Source organism: Apteryx mantelli, chromosome 28 (assembly GCF_036417845.1).
Source record: "Apteryx mantelli isolate bAptMan1 chromosome 28, bAptMan1.hap1, whole genome shotgun sequence".
NCBI lineage: Eukaryota > Metazoa > Chordata > Aves > Apterygiformes > Apterygidae > Apteryx > Apteryx mantelli.
In genome coordinates, this window is record NC_090005.1 from 2,147,908 (window position 1) to 2,169,645 (window position 21,738).

At 56.1% G+C, this 21,738-nt stretch overlaps 1 protein-coding gene across 1 annotated transcript in view; it reads left to right on the top strand.

The window, feature by feature from the left end:
• The window catches only part of SRCIN1 (SRC kinase signaling inhibitor 1), a 77,756-nt gene that overhangs the window by 34,653 nt on the left and 21,365 nt on the right, over positions 1 to 21,738 (top strand). The window contains exons 4-8 of the mRNA XM_067311923.1: positions 1,261 to 1,299; positions 11,272 to 11,288; positions 19,599 to 19,791; positions 20,385 to 20,583; positions 21,188 to 21,281. Coding sequence (XP_067168024.1) covers positions 1,261 to 1,299; positions 11,272 to 11,288; positions 19,599 to 19,791; positions 20,385 to 20,583; positions 21,188 to 21,281 — 542 coding nt within the window. The remainder of the gene's footprint in view (positions 1 to 1,260; positions 1,300 to 11,271; positions 11,289 to 19,598; positions 19,792 to 20,384; positions 20,584 to 21,187; positions 21,282 to 21,738) is intronic.

Consider the following 21,738-nt stretch of genomic DNA (forward strand, 5'->3'; position numbering starts at 1 on the left):
CTGTGCTAAGCCAACATATTCCTGCCTCCAGGGACTTACCAGGCCCAGGGATCGTTCATTTTTATTGCTTCCTTCCCCAGGGTGAGGGCTGTCTCCCCCCTTTTTCGCTTGCCTGCTTGGAGTCTGGGCTGTGAGTGTAGTACTGAGCAACTGAGGTGAGATCAGGAAAACCAGCTGTTTGAGGGAGCAAATCTGGTAGGGAAAGGGGATCAAGATTTTACTCCTGTTCATTTAAAACTGGCCTTAATTTATAAGGGTCCATGGTGCAGCCTTGCCTCGGAGATGGCATCCAAGTCTGTCCTTGGGGAATTTGGATGAAGGCAGCTGTGAGATGCCTGAGCAGAAGCACTATTACAAAAATGCTTTCTCGTGTAGCTTTCCTGGAGATGTTTTCAAATCAAGGAACAGCATGTCAAACCCTTCAGGATCTGATGCAATCCTGATTACCTCCAGGAGACAGGGAGAGGGGCCTCTTCTCATGGTTTGCCTAGGAAAAGCACACTGCTGGGAGTGCAGCTATGCTCACGTGAGCTTCCTACCCTGGTTCAGATGCTTTGACACAAGGCAGTGCTGCAAAATGTGCCTGCACCCGTGCACAGCCAGGTAAGCGGCAGTGCTGTCAGCCTGCCATTACCTGGGGCATCTTAGGTTTACATGAGGAATTTGGGCTGCGGTGCAAAAAAAACTCCTGGCGCAGACTGGCACGTTAATCACTAGATATGATGGATGGTTTCTTTTGATACGAAAAGGCATCCTAAAGCAGTTTTTCACTTTCAAGCTCCTGGCTTTTTGGAAAAACTTTGTGCCCAGGATGGGCTTGGATCCTGCTGGCTGTTACCTAATAGTGCCCGGTAATCGGGGCTCTGGACTTCTATTTCTGGTTGTGCCTCTGAGTCACGGTGTGCCCTTGGAAAAGACCTTTGTGCCTTGAGGCTTGTCTGCATGAGCAGACTGCACTCGTTTGACTTAAATCACTTTTTAAACAGTTTTAGTTTGTTTGATGCAGGACTTTGTCTTGGCTGTACTGATGTCTTATGGGATATTAATGTAAACTGCATCTATGTCCATTTTGAATTGGAATTAGAGCATCCTACTGAAGTTTCAGATGAGTCTAACAGGTGAATTCATAAGAGGGTTTGTGCTGATGTGCATGAACTAGACCTCTATTAACTTCATCAGCAAAAGGGTTAATATCTGTGGCAGCAAATCTGTTCAGAATTTTCAAGGTCCTTGGATAAATACTCCAGGATGGTCTAACAGGCTATCAAAACTCTTCTTCCCCTGCGTGCCCAGAGTGCCGTGACAGGAGACTCTCCTTGGCAGTCACCAAGGCCTTGCAGGGGCTGGTGGGAACCAGGATCTTGGTGTGGGAGCTTCCCTTATAGAAAAGGAGGCATCCTGTGTGTCTGTACCTAACAAACTAGACTTGCAGCCGTGGTGATCTTGATGGAGAAACAAATGCTGTGAAAAAACAAGGAGATAGGTGGCCTTGAGAGGAGAAGGAAGAACAGTTAAGAACTTTGATCCCAATAAAAGACCGTTGGGGCAGAAATTGCTCTGCACACACTTCTCCCCACCCACAAACTGCATGTTTCAGTGGTATCAAAATGTTTTTTCTTTCTGAAAAGGTGGGTCATGCTGGTTGTCCCCAAATCTACCTTCCCTTCTGGTTACGCTGCCTTCTCGAGGCTCTTGTACCACCAAGTCCCAGTGTATCACCAGAGCTGGTGTGTTGCAACCAGTCCATCCTGCGCTGGCAGGCATTACCTGGGTCTGGGCTATACGGGTATTATGGGATGGCCCAGTACCCTGCCTCGGTATAGTCCTGGTGCAAATGAAGCTGTTTGCAGTGCTGCTATGCCAAGTGTGTGTCATGCTCCGAAGTGCTTTGCTTCACGCGCTGAGAGCAGCGGGGAGTGTGTGCGTGTCCGCCTCCGGCAGCAGAGTGCGCTGGAAGCGTTCTCCTGGTGGTGCACCTCCAGCCACCGCGTCGTCCTCTGGGGACTCGCGCATCCCTCTTGTGCAATCCCTGTGCTGCCCTGGGAAGATGGCCAGCCCTTATCGCAACATCCCGAGTCTTAATCCGTGTGCAGTGGACACCCGAGCCCAGCCGCGACTCTGAGCATCCTCAGGAGTTTCGGTTCCACCTCCCTCACTGGTGGTTATTAGTGGGTGGCCTGGGAAAACAAGGCTCCCAGGTTCTCCAGTTTGCTGGGCTGTAGCTGGTGCCAGCTCCTGTCATTCTCTGCAGCACATTGGCTTGACAACAGTGGAAGTGCTGTAAAGAAACAACACAGGGAGGTGGTGGGCAAATATGGGGGATTAAAAGATCCTTTAAAATCGAAAATTATTCCGGTTTCCAGCACTGACTCCCAGGGCAGTAGCCTTACAAGCACGTGCCAGCATGGTGTGCACATACTGTGACTCCAAAAGCGATGCGGGGCTGCTGCCCTGCTCCCTTCCTTCATTCTGCTTCTGTTAATTTGCACCCCTGTCTGCATTAACTACCCATCAGTGCTCCTTATCTTCTGGTTGCATGATCCTTTTTCCTCTGGTAGCTGCTTCCTCTTCACCAGCCCTTAGCAGCATGAGGCTTAACGAACCTATTGGGAGGGGACTTTAAACAGAAACGAGAGCAGGTTTAATGTTGCAGTTTAAAGTCGACAATTCTCAAATGGAAAACGAAAGTCAAAGCAGAATCTTAATGGTATTTTTTTTTTTGTTTTTGTTTTGTTGTTTTATTTTTTGTTAGCAACCCAACTACTGGAGCTTTAAGGTCAGTATTTCTGATTTTTTTTCATGCTTCTGTTTAAAATGCATGCAGTTCTCCATCCTTACTGCATCCCTGTGTCTGTGTAGGGTGGGTGGGAGCTTGGGGTTTTCGTTCAGGATTCCTGTGCTAAAGTAGCTTTGTTTTCAACTCAGCAGCAGTTTAAGCTCACGAGAAGGATCTTAATGCTTTTGGGTTGAGCTGTTGTGCAGAGACAAACCTGTTATGTGAAAAAGATGAATCTGGGTCCTGCCCTCATTTAGACCTCTGTAAACCCACCATTAAAGCCTGCTGTTTTGAAATTGTTTCATTGCAGCAGGCACTAGGACCCTGTTTCCTTAATCCTGGAAAAACAGGGGAAAAAGCCCATTCCAGAGGTGCTCAGAAATCTCTCTGAGATGCTCCATCCAGGTGCCTGTTCATGATTCTAGATAAAGGATCGCTCTGACCCTCAGCCTCCAAGTGGGAGGACGAGAGACCGAGAAGAGGCAGTCCCTTTTGTCGGTGACCCCTGCGAGTACTGAAGGCAAAGAGGGACCTGCCACGCTCTTTTCACTGCGTACGGTGTGCCTGTCACTTACGTTGTGCTTGAACAGTTGCACAGCACCATTTCCCCCTTTTTGCTTCTCATCTCCCCCTTTGATTCCGCCCCCCCCATTCCCCAAGAGAGAAAAGACTATTCCCGTGTTTATCCGCAAGAACGGAGCGCGGAGCCGGAGCCAAGTTCCTCTGTGCAGATTCACGGCGCAGCCCCAAGCTGTAGCAGCGCGGTGCTGCGATCGGCACGATCTGCAGAGAGCAGCTCTCCGCTGGCAGCGGGGTGGTGGCCCCACCGTCGCGGCCTCTCGCTCTGGAGCTGCTGATGCGCGTCTGAGCCCTGCTCGCGATGTGCCCAAAGCTGTGCATGGCCAAACCTGTTTGTGTTTGGGCGGGGGGTTAAGGCAGCTGGATGAAGTGCTCGTCTGCTTGGCGCTGGGTTTGGGGAAGGGTCCTCTCTTGGTGCCGGGACTGCAGGCAGGGGTGTGTTGGTGTGCTGGGAGGAGGGATGGGGTTTCAGTTTAAATTCTCGTGCCAGACCCCAGAGACCAGCTTTTGGATGGTTTATTGAAGGACATCTGGACCAGACAGCAAAGGCTGATTAGCCTTAAAGGCTGTTAGGCTGAGGTTTGAGTCCTTGCCCCTGCCTGTAGGAGAGGAAGGGGCAGCTATTGCAGGGTCAGCCTGGGAGCCTGGGCTCTGTTTTGGACTTGAAGGGTTTGCTGGCACAAGTCACCACACCCCTGTCTCAGTCCTCTCCTCCGCCAGCTGGGTGTTATGGTATTGCAGAAGCGTCTGTGGACGGCAGAATAGCAGAATCGTTAATATTTGCTTTACTGCGCTAGAACCTGCTTCTTGCCTAAACCCACCTCTTCCAGGCTGCACAAGGGAGACCCTGATGGGCGTCTCCTGGCGATGCCAAGGATCTTTGCCTGCCTGGTGCTTCCTGCCAGCACCTTACAAACAGTTCCCCTATTGTTTGGCTGGATAAAATACGCATGTCATAGAAATTCCCCTTCCTCCCTCCTCCTCGCTGAGGGATGCAGTGGTAACACTTCAAGGTCAAGCATGTTGCTGGATGACCTTGGTGTGTTGTCCCTGGTGGGGCTGATCTTCCTGTAGAAGAAAATAGGCCTTTTCCTTGGCTGGCAGTGCTAGAGATGAGTAGTCATAAAATGCATAATATGTGCACTTGTTCTGAGTTTTCATTCCTTAAGTACTGACGTTGTTAAATGTGCTAGCAGTGGCGCTCCAACTATTCAGCTGTCTGAGTTCTCACTGGCAGGCTCCAGTCATGTGCTGCTCTGTGACCTTTCCTGGGACTGTGGGGAAAGGCACAAAAGCATTGATTTCTTCTTTTTTTCTTTTTTTGTGTGAGTGAGGAAAGCAATAGCCAGGACCAGCTCTGGTCCCAGCCCCCCCCGGGAGCGGATCCTCGGCAGTAACTGGGTGTTCACAGATGCGGAGGGTGCATTTTCTATAGCCGTGAATTTTTTTCAGCTAGGGCCCGATAAGGCTGGAAGTACTTTGCGTTGCAAATGTAGCATCTTCCAGTGGCTGTATCTCCTTGTGCAAATGCAGTAAGAGTTAAATCGTCTTCCACATTCCCAGCAAAAAGGCAGGTTCCCAGCTGTCTGACCCCGCTACCAAGTGGGGCATGATCCACGAGGCAGCTGGGGATTGCTTGTCAAGGGGAAAACTGGCTGGCTGTGCAGGGGAGATGATCTCTGGAAGCAGGTGCTGGGAGCTTCCTCGAGGCCACCTGTGTCCCCAGGGGATCCTCTAGCTGCAGGCTAGGCCTTCTGCTGGGAAAGCTCCCTCCACCCCCCTCTCTCTCTCCCCAAAATAATTTTTTCGTGACCTTTTAGGTTCCCTATCTGTGTCATCTGGGCTGATTTCCATCCACCGCTGCTGCGGATGCAGAGCCAGCTCTTATCCACCCTCAGCTGATGGAGGGGGCTGCAGCCAGAGCCCTGATCGCTCTGGGGGATCGCAAGTGTCCCCAGCCGTTTCAGAGTCCTCTGCGTCCCCTCGTGGCTGCAGGTCCTGCCCCAGCACAGATCCATGCCTCTCCCTTCCTCCTTCCCTGTGCCCCGGCAATGGCAGCCCCAGCTCCTCCCTGGGGTTTCTGCACTTGCAGATTGAGCCGGCCCCAGCTCATCACACAAATGACCCTTCCCGCTCGCTGGGTCAGGCCGAGCGCACGCACGGAGCCATCGATCCAGCCTCTCTGTGGCTGTTGTCACGCCGCTGCTGGTCCTCCGGTCCCCGAGCGGATTCCGGAGACCCTGGGCCAGGGCAGCCTGGTACCCAGCGACCTTTCGGTTACCTAGCAACCGCATCCCGGGTCACAACCATCATCGCCTGTAACTTTGGGGTTGCTCAGGGAGTGTTTTCTGTCAGCCTCTCCTGAACAGGAGCGTCTCAGCTCCCTGGCTCACCGTGTGCTGAGGGCACTGCGGGGACGAGGAGGTGGAGGAAAATGGGAATCTTGCCTCAGGATGGGGTGCTGCGTCTGCCGGGGTGGGACCGATCCGCCAGGCCGGGAGCTGGGGAAGCGCGTGCAAGGCACAGGGACTCCAGAAACCCAGCTCCGGGTCTGGCTGGGGCTGAATCCCTTCCTATCCCCATGCTTCCGTTTCCCCAGCGGGGAAGCGGGGGATGCTCCCGCCTCCCTCGGAGGTGCGCTGAGCTCCGCTGGCGAGTGGCGCTAGGCGGTAGCTAGGGCTCGTTGCTCCTGCTGTGCTAGCGCAGGGGGTGGCTTTGCTCACTGCTGTCACTTGTGTGCTGAAGAAAGAATGGGAAAAACCTAAGGCAGAACCTCAGAAAGGCTCCTTTGGTGCCAGAACTTTAAAAAAAACATCAAAGGGGCTGAAGTAAAAGCTACTGAAAAAACAACTAGAACGTGGAGAAGAGAGCATGTAGGACATGTCTTCTCCATTCGGGCATCCAGGCCTGCATCACCCACTCTGTGCTCTAACCCCCTGCAGAGGGGCTCTTGCTCCAGTAGCAGGCTTGTTTGGAGCTTCAGGGGTCTGCGCTGTGGCTTCACTTTCTCCTTGGTGCTCCAGGCGGCCACAGTGCGGAGATAACTGCCCTCCACAAATGCAGGACTGCTGCCGCGTGGCAAGGGCACAGGGCTTCCCAGGAGTGCCTCGTCTCATTAACGGGAAGCCGTTTCCATTTCGCTGGCAGGCTGGGGACTCGAGGAGTTTGCCTAACCGGTATTATACGCAGCCAGCAATATTTACTTGTATGAGGCAAGCAAATACCAGGCAGGCTTAGCTCATGTAATCCTGCCACTCCTGCACCAGAATGCGGTAAGCATTCCTTCCCATGCCCTCCTGGTGGCCTTGCGCATCCGCCGCGCTCCTCGGGCAGCCGGGGAGACAGGCTCTTACTGTGCCATATTTCACTGTTTGTAGGATGAGGGCAGTTGGGTGTGCTCAAAGAGGAGAGAGGAGCTGGTGAGTGTTTGCTCCTGCTGTGACCACAGGCTGGGCAGGGTTCACACGCTCTCTTTTGGGGCGTTTGGACACACTGGCTGGATTTCTGACGCAAGCCTCAGTTCCTTCCTGCTCTCATCTGTCCATCAGGAGCTGCTCTCTGGTACTCAGTCATCTGTTGGTCTTAGGTGTTGTCATTGTGTTTATTATTGCTGCTCCCCAGGAGGGACGAGAGCAGCACCTTTTTTTGTAAAAAATGGGAAACTGAGGCACAGTGGGACCAGGTGACTTGCCTGAGAGCACCCAGGAGAGATGCATCAGCACAGCCTGCACTGGTGTCTCCTGGGTGCTGGGCTTGTGTCCCAGATTTGGGCTCTCTGTTTGCCTATATCTGTTGATGTTGAAGTTTTTTTGCAAGTTGCTGCATGTCAAGCCAGACTCTCCAAGCCTTTTTCCCCAGCGGCACCTGCAGATGTTAATGCACGCAGCCTGGTATCCCCATATACAGCTGTTGAAGCAGATCCTGCTTTCCCAGCCCCTACTCAAATGCCAAAGAATTGAGCCTCATCACCTGGCCATGGTGAAGTGCTTGTTGCTATGTGCTGCTAGCCTGTGTCCCCTGAGGTTTCCATCCTGTGAAGGCTCCCTTCTGATCGCAGGTGGTTTCAGCCCTGAGATCCCAAGCAGGAGCTTGTCCCATTCTCCCTTATCTCCTTTTTGCTGCTTTTTCACACTTGTCTTTCCTTCTGATCCACCAGCATCCCTGAAGGATGCAGTAATTTGCTTATTTTGGAAGATGCTGTCACACAAGCCAGCGTTGCCAGAGAGCAGGGAGACTTAACACAGCCTCAGCTTAACCTGAGTGATGGAGGCGGCTGCTGGGATAAATGTCCGTGCAGGTGCTAAGGTCAAGGTAACAGAGGCAGGGTTTCTATCCCTTACCCCCAAATATATCTCCTGTTACATATCCGTCATCACAGCCCTAACACAACTCCACCTCTGCCTCAGAGGTGCTGAATCAGGCCTGTTTCTTGATCCTTCCTGCCCATTCATCTAGGGCAGAGTCTCAGGACAGAGTTGTTCCTCTCTCTACTGATTTTTGGGCAGGATGTGCATGTTTGAGCCATGGAAAATAAGTCCAGGAACAAAAGCAAGGCTGCCTTTGCCTGGGAGGTTAATGATTATCCTCCCTGTGGGAGCCAAGGTCGCACCCAGCGGCAGGAGATGAGGGCGAGTGGGCATGGCATGTCCGCTCACCCTTATCTGGTTGCTGTGCCAGTGCTCCAGCCTCTCCTGCCAGGTCTACCACGTGCTGGGGGAGCAGCTGCCTCTTGCAGGCTCTCTCACGCCTCCAATCTGAAGTACCTTCTGCTGTCCTGCCACTCGCCAGAGAGGCGAGTTCGCCCCTGTATCTTTGGGAAGAAAGCCGATGCTTTCAGGGCTCTGGCTGAACGCAGAGACCTCAGCACAATTGGATTCGATCTCCTGCTCTGCAAAGCAGCGACAGCAGCCTGCAGCCCGTGAGCCAGCCTTCTCCCGTGCCGGTGTGCAGCTCTCCCCCTCCTTCCCACCTCCCATCCATGGGGCAGGAGCTGCTAGCGAATGCTGAGCTGGCCACTGGCGCGCGGGAAGGGACCGTCACCAATACGCACTCAGGTGGCAGGGAACCAGCAGCTGTCAATATTCATGAGGCTGCAGAGGATCCAGGCTTTTAAATATTCATCAGGCAGGCAAAGGAGTGAGGCTGTTGGTACCAGCAGGAAGGGGAGCAATGTGGAGAGGGGGGTGAGCAGCCACCTGTGTCCTCCACCGAGCTGCCCGGGATGTCTGAGGGCAAGGGGACACTTTGTGCTTGGACATACCATGTGTTAATGCCAGACCTCTGCTCTCTTCCTCCCAGAGTGCTGAGCAGTTTGCCTGCTTGAAGGGCAGTTGTGATGGATGCTGGTGTTACTGAGGTGCTTGTTGGGGTACCCTATTTAATCCGGAGTGGGGCCCATCACAGGGTAGGGAGCTCATGCCTTGCTCCTGCTCACATCTGGCTGCCAGTAGCAGGCTGTGCACATCTGGTAGGGAAGGCCCCTTTGTTTAGTCAAGGGGTCTGGTTTAAAAACTAATCCGATTTTAATGCTAATCCTGTTAACGTTGAGATCAGGATTAATTCTGGGTTAATCGGGATAATCCTGACAAAATGTTGAGCATTAGACGTTGGATGAATTATTGTTGCCGTGAGCAGTACGCTTTTAATTCGGCGGCGAGACCCAGGCGGGGTGAGAGGGATTGGGGGTGGGAGGGATTGGGGGTGAGAGGGATTGGGGGTGGGAGGGCCCACCACCACCTGGGCTGGGGGAGACGCATATAATATGTCTCTTCATATGATGGTGGCCCTAATCGGAGCACCCTGAGCTGCACTCTGGGCCTCTTTCCTTCTCGGTCTCGCCTTTCTCTGCTGCTGCAACCTCTGGTCACCTCCCGGTTAGTGCCCCTTTTCTTCGCTATGGTACACCTCCCTGGTTCCTCCATCTCCAGAAGGCATGAGCTGGGCCCATGGGAGCCTCTCCTTGCACAGGGGTCCCATTGAAATGCGGAGCTCCTGCCTGGGGCACAGCTGGGGCGAAACATGCCGCACAGCCTTGCGGAGAGCGTTAGTGCAGCCTTTCAGCCCTCAGCTGCTGGAGCAAGCGCCCAGAGCTGGGATGTGCGGGAGGAGGATGCTGCTGGTGGTCTGATGGCACCGCAGGACTGGAATAGCTCCCCAGATGCGGCCTGACGTCATGTTTAGAAGAGCAGAGTAATGCGGTGGCACATCTGGAATTTAAGCCTCCAGCCCTGACTTGTCAGATGGTGTTTCCAGGGCAATGAGCATGTCGCAACCCCCAAAGTGAGGAGCTGGGCAGGGGGCCCAACCCAGGATGAAATGTCCCCCGCGGCAGAGCGATGCCTGGTGCTCCAAGGCAGGTGAGAGCTGCGGCGTCTCCCCAGGACCCTGTGCTGGGCTGACGACCATCCTCTGCAGGGCATGGAGGCATGCGGAGAGCCAGGATCCTCCCCGTGGCCTTGGTCCGGGAGGGAATGGGAAGTGTCCTGTTACCTGGCCTCTGCTCCTCTTACAAAACAACTGCCAGCTCTTTGCTGACTTACTATTGAGGAGCATCAATAATGAAGAATGAGCGGAGTTCATTAGGAATGAATGAATGAGGCAGTTTGATGCACTGGCGCTGGCTCGGTTTGTTCTCTTTCCCTGTTTGCAGAGGGGTCACAGCCACCGGGGTGGTTACAGGGGGGAGAGCCGGGCTCCTGCACGGCGTGAGCTGGGCAAGCTGGCACTGCCCCCCCTTCCCACCCTGCCAGGGCCCTCTAGCTATTACTGGGGCCCAGTTTGGGATGTGAGGTGCTGGGCTCCCTTCCCAGCGTCCCAGGGGAGGGAAGGGCAGATACCGCTGAGGCCTGGATTGAATTACCTCCAAATTGTTTCTTCCTGACCCCAGGCGAACAGATGGGAACAGGTTGGCCTGGCTGAAATGCTGCAGCGACATTGTGGCAGAGGGGGGGAGGCAGGCAGTGAAACAGGAGGGGAAACATTACTGGCAAAATATCTGGAAATGCCTCCCACCTCCTTCCCTGCCTCTGTTTCTTTAACAGCTCTCAGAGCTGCTTGGAGGAGAAAAAGTTTCACATTTCAATTAAAATTTTCCTTGGAAATGTTGACAGAAGCGGAGCTCCGGGAGGGACAGATGTTGTTTTTCTCCCAGCTTCACTAACAACTTTATTCGCTGCTGACCCTAGCTGGAATCAGACAGGCAGCACGGAGAGGAGCGGCGAGGCTCCCGGCCCCGCTTCCCTGCGTGCCCATCTTAATGAAATATGCGCTAATCGACCGCTTGTCCAGGTGGAGTCCCAGCTGCGCGGGGTCCCGGCGCTCTCGTCTCGACCCCCTGCATTCCCCGCATTTCCGACGCCCAGGCATTCAAAGCATCGCCCCCTGCCCGCAGGGAGAGGCTTTCTCTGGAAGCAAAGCTCCCCTGACACATAGATTTTTCAAAAGGCTGAAATCGAAGAGTCCCTGCTCTTCTTTCCCGGAGCAGCCCAGCGCTAGCGGCAGTGAGCACGTGGGTTTGGGGGAGGGGGGGCTGCAGCTGCAATGCTCGTGTAAAAGCTTTTCCAGGTGAGGGGAGGGCAAGGGGGGCTGTCAGCTGCTTCTTTCCATCCCTTTGTTTCTGAGATCCAAGCAGAAGTGCCGTTTAACCAGGGAACGGTGCAGGCTGGGAGAAGTAGTCTGGGCCCAGTCGGCTCTGGCTTGCAGGTATCACCCGTTTGGTCCTCCAGCCGCTGCGCGCTGTCCCTGCGCCGCTGTGCCACGGTGCCTGTGCTGCCGGGAGACAGTCCCTTTAGCTCTGGTGAGCCAAAGACTGAGAACTCGGGGTGGTAGGCTTCAAACCTCATCCCAACGGGAAACGGGCACAGAAGGGTGCAGAGACTCACCCCAGTCCCCGAGCCACCTCTTCCAGTTGCAGCCAGTGACCCATCCTGCCTCTGTCCCTGGCTGATTCCCCTGGTGAGCAGGAGTGTTTTTCTCTGGGCGCTGCTGGGCTGGCTGCTGACGATGTTGTATCCAGGGGGAAGGAAAGACATCCTCAGGCCGGACCCCAGGGACAAACTGGCACTGCTGTTGGAGGAAGAGCAAGGGGCAGTGTTATTACCAGATCCGAGTGCAGTGGAGTTTTTTGGAGAGCAGAGGTAGGTCGGGGGCAGTTCTCTATAATCTTCCCCAATTTTCTGTTGCCTGCTCCAGCTCTGGAGCACATGGCCCCCCAAGAGCACACCCTCCAGGCAGTTTGGCTATGGCATAGGCATCCCTGCACCAGCAATGGGGCAGCTTGCCTCTCTCTGCTCCCAGCGTTGCAGCTAGAGGCTGGTGGGCTCTCATCATCTCTAGCAAGGCCTGGTCCATCAGAGTGCTGAGCTCCTGTGCCCATCTTGAGAGCTCAGCACTTCACCAGATGGGACCTGTAATCAGATGCTGGCTTAACTGATGAGAAGGGGATTATGAGAAATTAATCCAGATCAGTGTCCAACTGGGGGCTGGAGCTGGGGGTTTATTTACTCAGTAAATAACTGGTTGCATTGCTTTGCCTGGGGCTGGGCTGGGCTTGCCAGCTCCATGCCTGCTGTTCCCCAAGCTGGCCAGAGCGGGTTTTTGGGGTTCTTGCCTGCATCCTGCCCATGTGGCCCAGCAGAGGCGATGCAAACAAGCCAGAGTTGGTGAAGTTTGCTGCGTGGCAGCTTGATAGAGCAGAGCGGCTGGCCAGGACCTTTGAAGGTCTCCATCCATCCATCCATCCACGCAAGGGCAGTGCATAGCCAGCCCGGCTGTCTTGAACGCATTCCAGCACATTATCTCTGCAAATGTGTCAGGATGGAGCATGAAAAGGGGAGGTTTGGGGGCTGCTGACTCAAACCCTGCCAGGCCCGGCCCGGCAGCAGCTGCTTTCCCTGCGCTCAGCTGCTTGGCTCAAACGCAGCCCGGGCGGAGGCTTTGCCTGGTGACAGCGGGGTCTTGGGGAGAGGCTGAGCTCGAGGCCAGACGGTGCCTGGGACATTAGCACGAAGAGGGCTTATCCTCCCCAGCTGCACGTACAGGTCTGTACTGGTGCTTGTGCACTGTGCTTCGGCTCTTCCAGCTGGCTTTTGGGGGTGAGAGGGGCTGAGACCTCTGCCAGGACAGGCTGCAGAGCTCGGGCGAGCCGGGGTGGGACCTAGGGCAGGCGCAGAGAAGCTCTGTGTGCATCTCGGTGGGGTGCAAAGGGACCCTGTCATACTGCCTAGTCTTTGTTGCAAATGTTATTCTTACTATAGCTGAAATACCCAGGAGCCCTGCAGCTTGCTGAGTGCTGGTGTGCGGGTTTGACATGTAGAGAGGAGTCGCTGAGGGTCTGGCAGAAATGGGCCTTGAATGGCTGCTGCTCTCTACGGTTGAGTCCAAAACTGCCCTTGGAGCCTGCCTGGGAGCAGCGGGTGGGCGGGAGGTGAGGAGCTAGCTGTGGGAAACCCTTTGCTCCATCTTGGAGGGTCTCTTTGCAGCGTCAGGCTTGCTGCCTGCCATTAGGAAGCACGTGGAAATATTGATGAGCGAGACTCACTCTGGTGACTTTGAGCCTCGCATGGGAGCAGTTGCAGAGGGTAGCTCTGGGCACCCTGCTCCATCCTGAGGCAGGAACCTTCCCTGCAAATGTATTTTGGTGTTTTCCCCTGTCTTCCCTTAAGTGTCCTGTGTGAGGTCAAATAGCTGTTCCTCCGTTTCAGCTCTCCCAGCTCTGCTCCCCTCCAAAACCCTTCTGCCCTCCTCCTCCTGTGTCCCTCGTCCCTTCCAGTCCTCTCTTAAACTCTCCTCCTCTTCCCTGCATCCATAACTCGCACCCCGAGGTGCTCGCTGGGTGTTGTTCCTCATCAGACCCGCACAACCAGGTAACATCATTTCCTCTCCCCCAATCCATCGGCGTAACTGTTCGGTACCCATCGCCGCTGGACCTGGAGGGACTGCACACCGGGCTCCTTCAAACACCGACTGCACCTTGACTCCCTCCCTTCCTCTCTCCAACCTCCAGCCATGAGCAAAGCTGGCAGGGTTAATATTAACTGATGTCGAGGGGAAAGAGGGAGTGTGGAAGAAGGGAGGGAGGGATAGGGACGAGAAGGGAAGGAGAGGAGAGAAACATCCTTATCTAGCCAAGCAGATATAATGAAGCTGTTTCAGAGCTGACAGTAAAGGGATTGTTGGAAGTTTTAGAAGCTAAAAGAATTGCTTAATTGTATCTCTTTTTAGCTCTGGGGAGATAAAAGACAAAAGCCCCCAAGTCTCCCCCCTTTCCCCATCCCACCTCTTTTATATAAGACTCTCGGGGAGGCACGGAGCAGGGAACCAGGGGGCTGCAGATCCTCCTCCCCGCCGGCGGGACAGGCATGGGGGAGCAGTCGCACTGCGTCTCGCAGCCCGTCTTAGCTGCCTTCCCCAGGAGGGGCCTGCAGGGAGCCAAGCGCTTTGTGAGTGGGTTTCCACAGGGCGAGTCACCAAAATAGCACCCATGGCGCGCTCCTGTGACGGAAGTGCTTTGCTGATGCCTCCGCGCCAGCCGATTCCTTCTGCTGCAGTACGCGGGAGGCTGCTGGGGCCTCAAAGCGCTCAGCAGCAGGGAGGTGGGTGCGTTCTTCCCCACGGCAGGCTGCAGTCACCCTGACCTTGGTGCCCGTCTCAGCAGCCATCGGGGCTCTGCCCTCCCAAAAGCCGATTGCTCTGTGGGTATTTTCCCTTGGTGCCAGCTGGGGCCGGAGCTCCCAAACAGCCGGCCCGTGGCCTTGGGCGGCTTTTGTTTTGCTTTTGGGCAGTTACGCTCCTTTTCTTTCCTTTCGTGCTCTGCCCATAAACTCGGCGCTTCCTACGCTCCAAACTGTGGTGTGATTCTGTGCAGGGGCAGGTGCTGGGCCGCGGCCGTACCGGGACCCAGGACGCGAGGGGGAGGCCGTTTCCTCCGCCGCAGGTTGCAGACTGAGCTTGGAGCCGAGCCAGCCCTGTCCCGGGGCTGTGGGGCCCCACAGAGCGCACGGTCCTGGGGTTTGTTGCTCCTGGCACATCACTGCTGTGCCAGAAACCGGCCCGGCTCTATGTTAACCCTGTGCTGCAAGGTTTGTTCAGCGAGAAATGGGTCAACTCCCAGCGTGTCGTTGCTGCAGCACAGGGACCGAGAGCGGGAGAGCTCTTCTCCTCCCCTCTGGGGCTGCTCGCTGCTGCCGTGGGTGGGTTTCAGAGGCTGTGGGCAAACATCTTGGTGCCTGGGGTGCACACAGGAGCCCAGGCTCATTTGAAGCTGCAGGAGACTGACCTTTCTGCATGGGGAGCTGAGCAGAGAGCGCTGAGCTCGGGCAAAACCGTCCTGGGGCTATAACTGAGCAGGAGAGGGCAGAATGCCTTCGCCTCCTGGCCAGGGGTCCGGGGTGCCTTTTGGTCACCTCCTCCCCAAGTGCTGCTGCAGCTTCTGTAGAGCGTTGGGATTTATCCCGCACTCCCAGACCTTTCCCCAGCTCGGGCCCGCCCGGGGGGGATCGTGTTGTGGCTGCAGAGAGCAGCACGCAGAGCAGTCGCCTGCGTGGGTGCACGAACACGAGCGTCAGTCCTTGCCGAGAGCTGGCTGCTCGGCCTTGGGGGCTTTGATATGCAGCAGGCAGGTAGATAAGGCCTTTGGGATGAAAGGTGCTCTGCAAGTAGGAGGATATTATAATCCTTATTGTGTGCTCAGTACTCGGCTGTTCCAGCCTTTGATACCTCGCTGCTCAGCAGCAGTGCGATACAGTCTGGGCTGGCCCGAGAATAGGATTTCCCTTCTGGAGACGGTGATGAGGGTTTGATGTTATTTTCATCGTGTATCAGAAAGAAAACTCGGGCCAGGCGCCCTGAGCGTGAGCCCTGGCAGGGTCACCCCGGATGCCAGGGGCTGCGCCTGCCACAAGGAGCAGGATGGTGCAGGCAGCCCCGCGTCTTCCCCCTGCTTGCTCCGGAGAAGGCTTTCCTCCGCCTGGCGTCGGCATCAGGGCAGCGCTCGGCAGAGTGAGATGCTTGCCCGCGACAGCTCTGCGTGGCTGCCAGGTACCATCCTGCCAATGCAGACACGGGCACAGACAGCTCCCAGTCACTGTTCATCCCAGGGCTTAATCTGGCACCCAGCAAGGCAGGATTGGGCCCATGCATATGAGCATCTCCGGAGAAGCCGAAGCAGGGATCTGAGCATCCATTTTAGGCTCCACGGTGATGGACGAAGCTGCGTGAGCATGTCAGGTCCTGCCACGCTCAGGGGCGCACCCAAAAAGCGCATCCGACGCGGACGGGTGCCACCAGCTCCCGAAGGGGTAGGAGCGTTATGAATGGGGCTGGGAGGGAGGCAGCGCAGCCGCGGCGCGTGGCTGGGGCTGCCGGCGGCCGCCGTGCTGTTTTTGCACCAGCTGGTGGCAGGGGCGGAAGGCAGGATGTGTGGGGGCTGAGTTGTCGGTTAACATATTATCTTGTAGCAAGGATAAGTCATTAGCAAGGCAGAGCAATAAAAAACAATTCCCTCGGAGTCGGCTCATTAATGGTCCGCTGGAGGCCAAGGACGGAGCAGCCGGCGCGCTCCCGCCTCGCCCTCGTTGCTCGGCTCCCTGCCCGGGAGCGCGGCTGCAAGGCTCTGCTGGTGCCCCGATCCGGCGAGCCGGATAGGGCCCTGCGCTCCCCCGGAAAATCATCGCGGCAGAGCTGCCTGCAGGCGAGAAGGGGCAGGGACGCGGCGTCCCTGTCGGCGCCTGCGCCTCTTAATCCCTTTTGCAGCGCGGGGCCTGGCCCGGCAGCTCGTGGGCCTCGTGCATCAGCCCACGGCACCTGGGAGCAGTAGGGGGGCTTTCCCGGGAGGCTCAGGTCCCGGCATGGCCAGAGGCGGAAGGGTGCAGCCCTTTGCTCCCCAGTGGGCTCTTGATGCTGGGCATCAGCCTAATGAGCAGAATGGTCCCTTCTGGGCGAAAAATCCATTAATTTTCATCCTGCTATTAAAAAAAAAATGTTTTAGACTGATGTCATCATTAGCTCTGTCAGATGGCCTTGATTACTTAGGTCAGCTGAAGCCTTGGGGTGGAGGCGGAGGATGAGAACGGGCCTGGTCCCAGCAGGGGAAGCTCGTCCCCTCCCCGGTCCCTGCTCCCGGGGGAACGTCTCCGTCGATTTGGGAAGCGTGTTGCGTTGCCGCGTTGCACGGAGACACGCGCACACTGCAACCCGTAGCAACAAGGATGCTACATGGCAACCGCGGTCTCAGCCATCCTGTTGTGTCATGAAGAGGGAGAGAGACAGTCCCCCCCCCCCCCGCCCTTGGCTGCATCGATCTTTTTATGGTTATGATTATTTTTCCCAGACAAAACAAGTATCGGGGAGGGGCCGTGCTGGCTCTGTGTGGGATCTAGCAACCTTCTTTCACCTCGCGTTGAAGCTTGGTGGCTTTCAAAGGCCAGCCCAGATGCGGCTGCTGGCGGGGGGACGTCAGGAGGTGGTTGCATGGGGGGAGCAGAGAGGAAAGATGGGATGGAGGCAGAGCGGGATGAAGCTAAGCACTGGCACAGTGCAGGGGAAGGAGAGGAGAGGAAGGGGCTCGCTGCGTTGGGAACGCGGGCTGCAGCGAGGCGTGCGGCCCTGCAGGAGACGCGGTGGTCCGAGTAGAGCCCTCGCCCCAGCCGTGGCCGTGGTTCGCAAGTGGTGCCTGCCCCGTCCCTGCGCTACCCTGTGGCCAAGGATCTCTAGTCCTTGGACAGGAGCTGTGGGACAGCACCGCAAAACGGGCACGGTTTTGCGCCCAGCGCGAGACAGCTGGAGATTTGGGGACCCAAAGCCCTTGAGGTCTCCTGGTCGCTGTTCCCGGCTCTGGAGCTCGCTGGCTGGGATGGCGAGCAGCGGGGACAGAGCCGGTCCGTGCGCCGGAGCGCTCGAGCTGCCAAGAAGGGCAGCGCTGTCGGTGGGAACCGAGCACCGAGGCTCGAGGGAGCGGGGACAGGCGCAGGGGACAGCTGGTGGCAGGACCGCGGTCACCTCAGCCCGGGGCTGGACCCCTCCCCTCGGCACTGGCGTTATTCCATCGCGGCTGCGATTCCTCGGCCGAACGGTCTCATTTGTTTGCCTTCGGAATAGACTCGCAGGAGAAAATAACGACTCTCCGTAGCTGCGTGACATCCGTCGCCCCGGGGAGAGGCAGGTGGGAGTCGGGCCGTTCCGTGCCCCCCTTTCCGCTGCGCCTCTCCCGGGCCCGGGAGGCAGCGGGCGGCTCTGAAACAGCTCAGCAGGGAAAAGTACTGGGGATTCATCTTGGATTTTTGCATGCAGTAAGGAGAGCCAAAGCCGGGCACGTTTGCCCACCTGCCGCGCGAGCAGATGGGGTGTGGGCAGCCGCGGGGCAGCGTGCGCGTCTCGGTGCGGATCCGCACGCTCCGGCTGAGGTCGCGATGACATTTGTCTGCGCACGAAGAACAGGCCAACAACTGCTTCCCAAGTTTGCTGCCTGGGAGTTTTTAGCTCGTGAAAACGAACAGGCGGCTCAGCCTGGGAGAGGGGACCTGCTCTCTCCATCGCCCGCTGCTCGCTGCCGCTCTCTTACGGCCGGGCGCAAAGTCCACCAGGGAAGGTGCTGGTGGACCACACAGCCCCCGGGTTAGGTCCGACCTGCTCCCCTCAGGCAGAAACCCTTTTCTGATGTAGGAATTTAAGGATCTGTGCTACCAGGGTGCTTTTTGTTAAAAAACAACAGCAACAACAAAAATACTCAGTCAATTTTCCAGCAATTAGCTGCAGCGAGAACATTTCAAGTCGTAGAAAACCCCGCCCCGCAGGATTAATTAAAGCCTCCAGTTAATGCCTAATTTAAATGATGATGATGGCTGTTATCATTTCATATTGATTTTTCTTTCTGGTCTTAAAATAGAGCTGTTGTCCCTTCCATGCCGCCTTTTCCACACCCCAGGAGCTGTTTGTTCCCTCTGTTTGATTTGCCAGCGTTAAACGTGTCTGGAAAATCGAGCCTTGTACTTTGGGGCATTGACAGGCAGCGTTTGCTTCGCGGGGAGCTGGCGGCGGAGCTCAGCCGCCCCATGGGTGGGCACCTCTGGCAACGGGACCTGGCTGCACGGTGTCTGTCCGTCTGTCCCCACGCTGGGACAGGACACTGTCCTGGCTTGGCTCTCGGCTGGGATGGATGTGACTCCTGGGCCTGGTCCCAGCTGGGGCCACCAGCGCTGCCCCGTATAAATAGCAGCAAGGTTCGCAGCCAGCCCGAACGGGATGGAAACTGGCTCCAGCTCTGACCAGTGGGTTGCAGAAGTGCTGCGCCCGCGCGCGACCGAGGCCTGCTTCCCCCGGAGCGATGGCCCGCGCCGTGCCGGCGGCAGCGCAGACCGGAGCGGCCCCCGGCAGGCACCCAGCCCTCGTGCCCCCCGATCAGCCTATTCAAGGGTGGGTGAGCCTGTGTCTTTCCAGGGGAGTAAGTAGGTGTAAATGTCTTGACTTATATGCCTGGTAGGCACTGTTCTGGTTAAATAGGCATTGCCCACATACAGGGCTTAAAGATGTTTGTGCAGAAAGCCCCTGTATGTAGCCTGAACTTTTATTCTGTGGATATATGCTTGGCCGTGTGAAATTGGACTCCTGGCATATTAAATTTTTACTGCTGTAAACCCAAGCCCATTACTTTCCCCCAGCTCAGGCAGCCATAAACCTTGCCGCTGCTTTGCTTCCAGAATAAGCCGGGCATTTATGTTTCCCGGGAGCTGGTTCATTGGCGTAATGGATGTCTAACCTCCTGTAATTGCTAAGGTTATTCCAGCACTTGCATGCAAGCCCTGGCTCTGTTACCAGCCAGCTATGGCTGTTTTTATTTCAAGTGGGTTGCTGGTGGAGGAACGCAAAGGCGCCTGGAATGGCACCGGGAGGCTTTGAAATGCAGAATGCTGCAAGCCTGAAGTGGAAAACATGAGCATGCAATTGTGGGAGACAAGGGGACAGTAAATGGTTGTACTTACTTAGACCAGGAGATCGAGGATGCCTCGAGCCTGTCACTGCATCTGGACCACATCAGCTTGCTGACTCAGCTGATGATCGAGGGCTGAGCATCCCCAGACGCGGCCCAGGCGGCTCGGCCTCACCCGTGGCTCTGCATCGCAGCACGAGGCTTTGGAGGAAACACTGCGGCACCGTCTCCTGCGACGTGCTGCTGCGTAGAGGGGAGCAGCCCAGGGCTGCGGTACTGCCAGCGCAGCTTTCCTTTGACCTCTCCCCTCTCCCTTTCTAGACGAGGAGCTCCCGACACTCCCAGAGCTCCCAGCCTGGCTTGGCCGATCAAGCCAAACTTTCCTTTGCCTCGGCCGAATCCCTGGAAACCATGTCGGAAGCTGAGCTGCCCATTGGATTCAACAGGATGAACCGGTTCCGACAGAGTTTGCCTCTGTCCCGGTCCACCAGCCAGACGAAGCTGCGATCACCAGGTACCGTCGCCCTCTCCCGCGCTGGGGCTACCTGGGCTCTGCTCCCTCGCAGGCAGGGCGGGGGGCCGGGGCGAGCAGCGTGTGCCTGCTTGGTCGGGGCTGAATCCAGTCTCCCTATAACTGCTGAAACCTGCGGTTGCGGCAGGCCACTCTCCTGGGAGCTGGAGGAGCGACTCTGCTCCCAGAGTCTCACGGCAGGGGCTGCGCTTTGGATGCTGATCCACCCAAACATCTATTTTTGTCTCTGCAGACAGAGACTTGCGTCTGCCACTTGCACACATGCCATGTGTGTATGGGATTATTTTGTTCTACGCAAATAAACCCGGTGGGAACAGAGGTCACTGCATGTTATGCAGGAATGACTGTGGGGGGACAAACTGCCTTCAGCCTTTCTGCTCCAGGGTAGGGTTGGATAGAGCAGAGATTACTGACCCTTCGATTGGGCACAGAGACCTCCAAGCAGGAGGGCAAGCTGAGGCCACAGAGCCGTGGCCTGTGGCATCTCTTCAGCGTTGCGTTGAGAAGGGAGGAGAGTGCAGCAGCTCTCCATGGTGTGGGCACCTCTCACCCCTTCCTGCTTGCTCTGCTTCCAGGGGTCCTTTTCCTGCAGTTCGGGGATGAGACGAGGCGTGTTCACATCACCCACGAGATCAGCAGCATGGACACCCTGCACGCCCTCATTGTCCACATGTTTCCCCAGAAGCTCACAATGGGGATGCTGAAATCTCCCAACACTGCCATCCTCATCAAGGACGAGTCGCGCAATGTCTTCTATGAGCTGGAGGATGTCCGGTGAGGGTGTGGGGTGGACGGAGAGGGAGGGAGCAAGCTCAGAAATCCAGCATGAGTTTTGCGTTGGTACCTGACATCTCGAGCCACTTCTCACAAGGAACGCCAGCCTCTAAGGGTTCTTCCTTACACAAACAGAGTCCTGAGAGCCTGCTCTTGCCTGGCTGCTGGTGTCAAGCTCATTAGCTTGTATTTTTCCTCCTCAGATGCGAGCTAGTGTTGGCAACTTCTCTGCCTGCGGTGATGGTCCGGTGTCTTCCTTTTCAATGGGGGTAGAAAGACCTTTGCAATGGAGGAGGATTTCCTTGGAGATGGTGTACGTCATGTGAGGGTCTTAAGAAGAAACTAGGGCAGGCAATATTTGCTCATCTCTGCAAAGTATGACCCAGGAAAACCTGACATAGGGAAGAGCACCATGGAAACTACTGGGCCAACTACTCCTAGTACTGGCAGGAGAGATTTCCCTTTCTTTGAGGGCTTCACAAGAGATGAAATTAGTGGGATGAAAGCAGAAGGATGTGGGTGCAGTCTTGTGGTGAGGACCTGCTGGGGGCTTGGAGACTTCCTGTTCAAGATGCCTGGCTCATAACTCTCCCTCTCCTTTCAGAGATATCCAGGACAGAAGTATCATTAAAATCTACCGGAAAGAGCCACTCTATGCCTCGTTCCCAGCCTCGCACATCACCAATGGCGACCTGAGGGTAAGGGGACGGACGTGTCCATGAGGCAGGGGAGAGCATGCAGTGTGTGCACGCCTTGGGTACCGGGGCTGGAGTTAGTGAAGAGAGAAAGTGATAGAGACAAAGAGACTGGTAATTGTGTGTGTTTGCGGAAGGAGTAATGGCTGCGATTTGTCTTCCCCGGTTCCAGCATTGTTAAGTGTTACTTTAAGTGAATGGATGTTTGGAGCCTGACAGTAGAGTAATAAACATGATATTTAGGGAATTCATCAGAATGAATCGTCCTGCTCCTAGATGGGAATGAGGGAGCTGCCGTTTGCCAAGGGCAGGTGAAGACACACGAGCTGCAGATCCCGGTTCTTGGTGCAACCAGGGACAGAGCGTGGCTGGGGGTCTCTAGCTCAGCCTCGCCTGGCAGGAGGGTGCTTGCTTGGGGATCGGTAGTTGCAGAGGGGTAGTGCACAGACACACACATGCA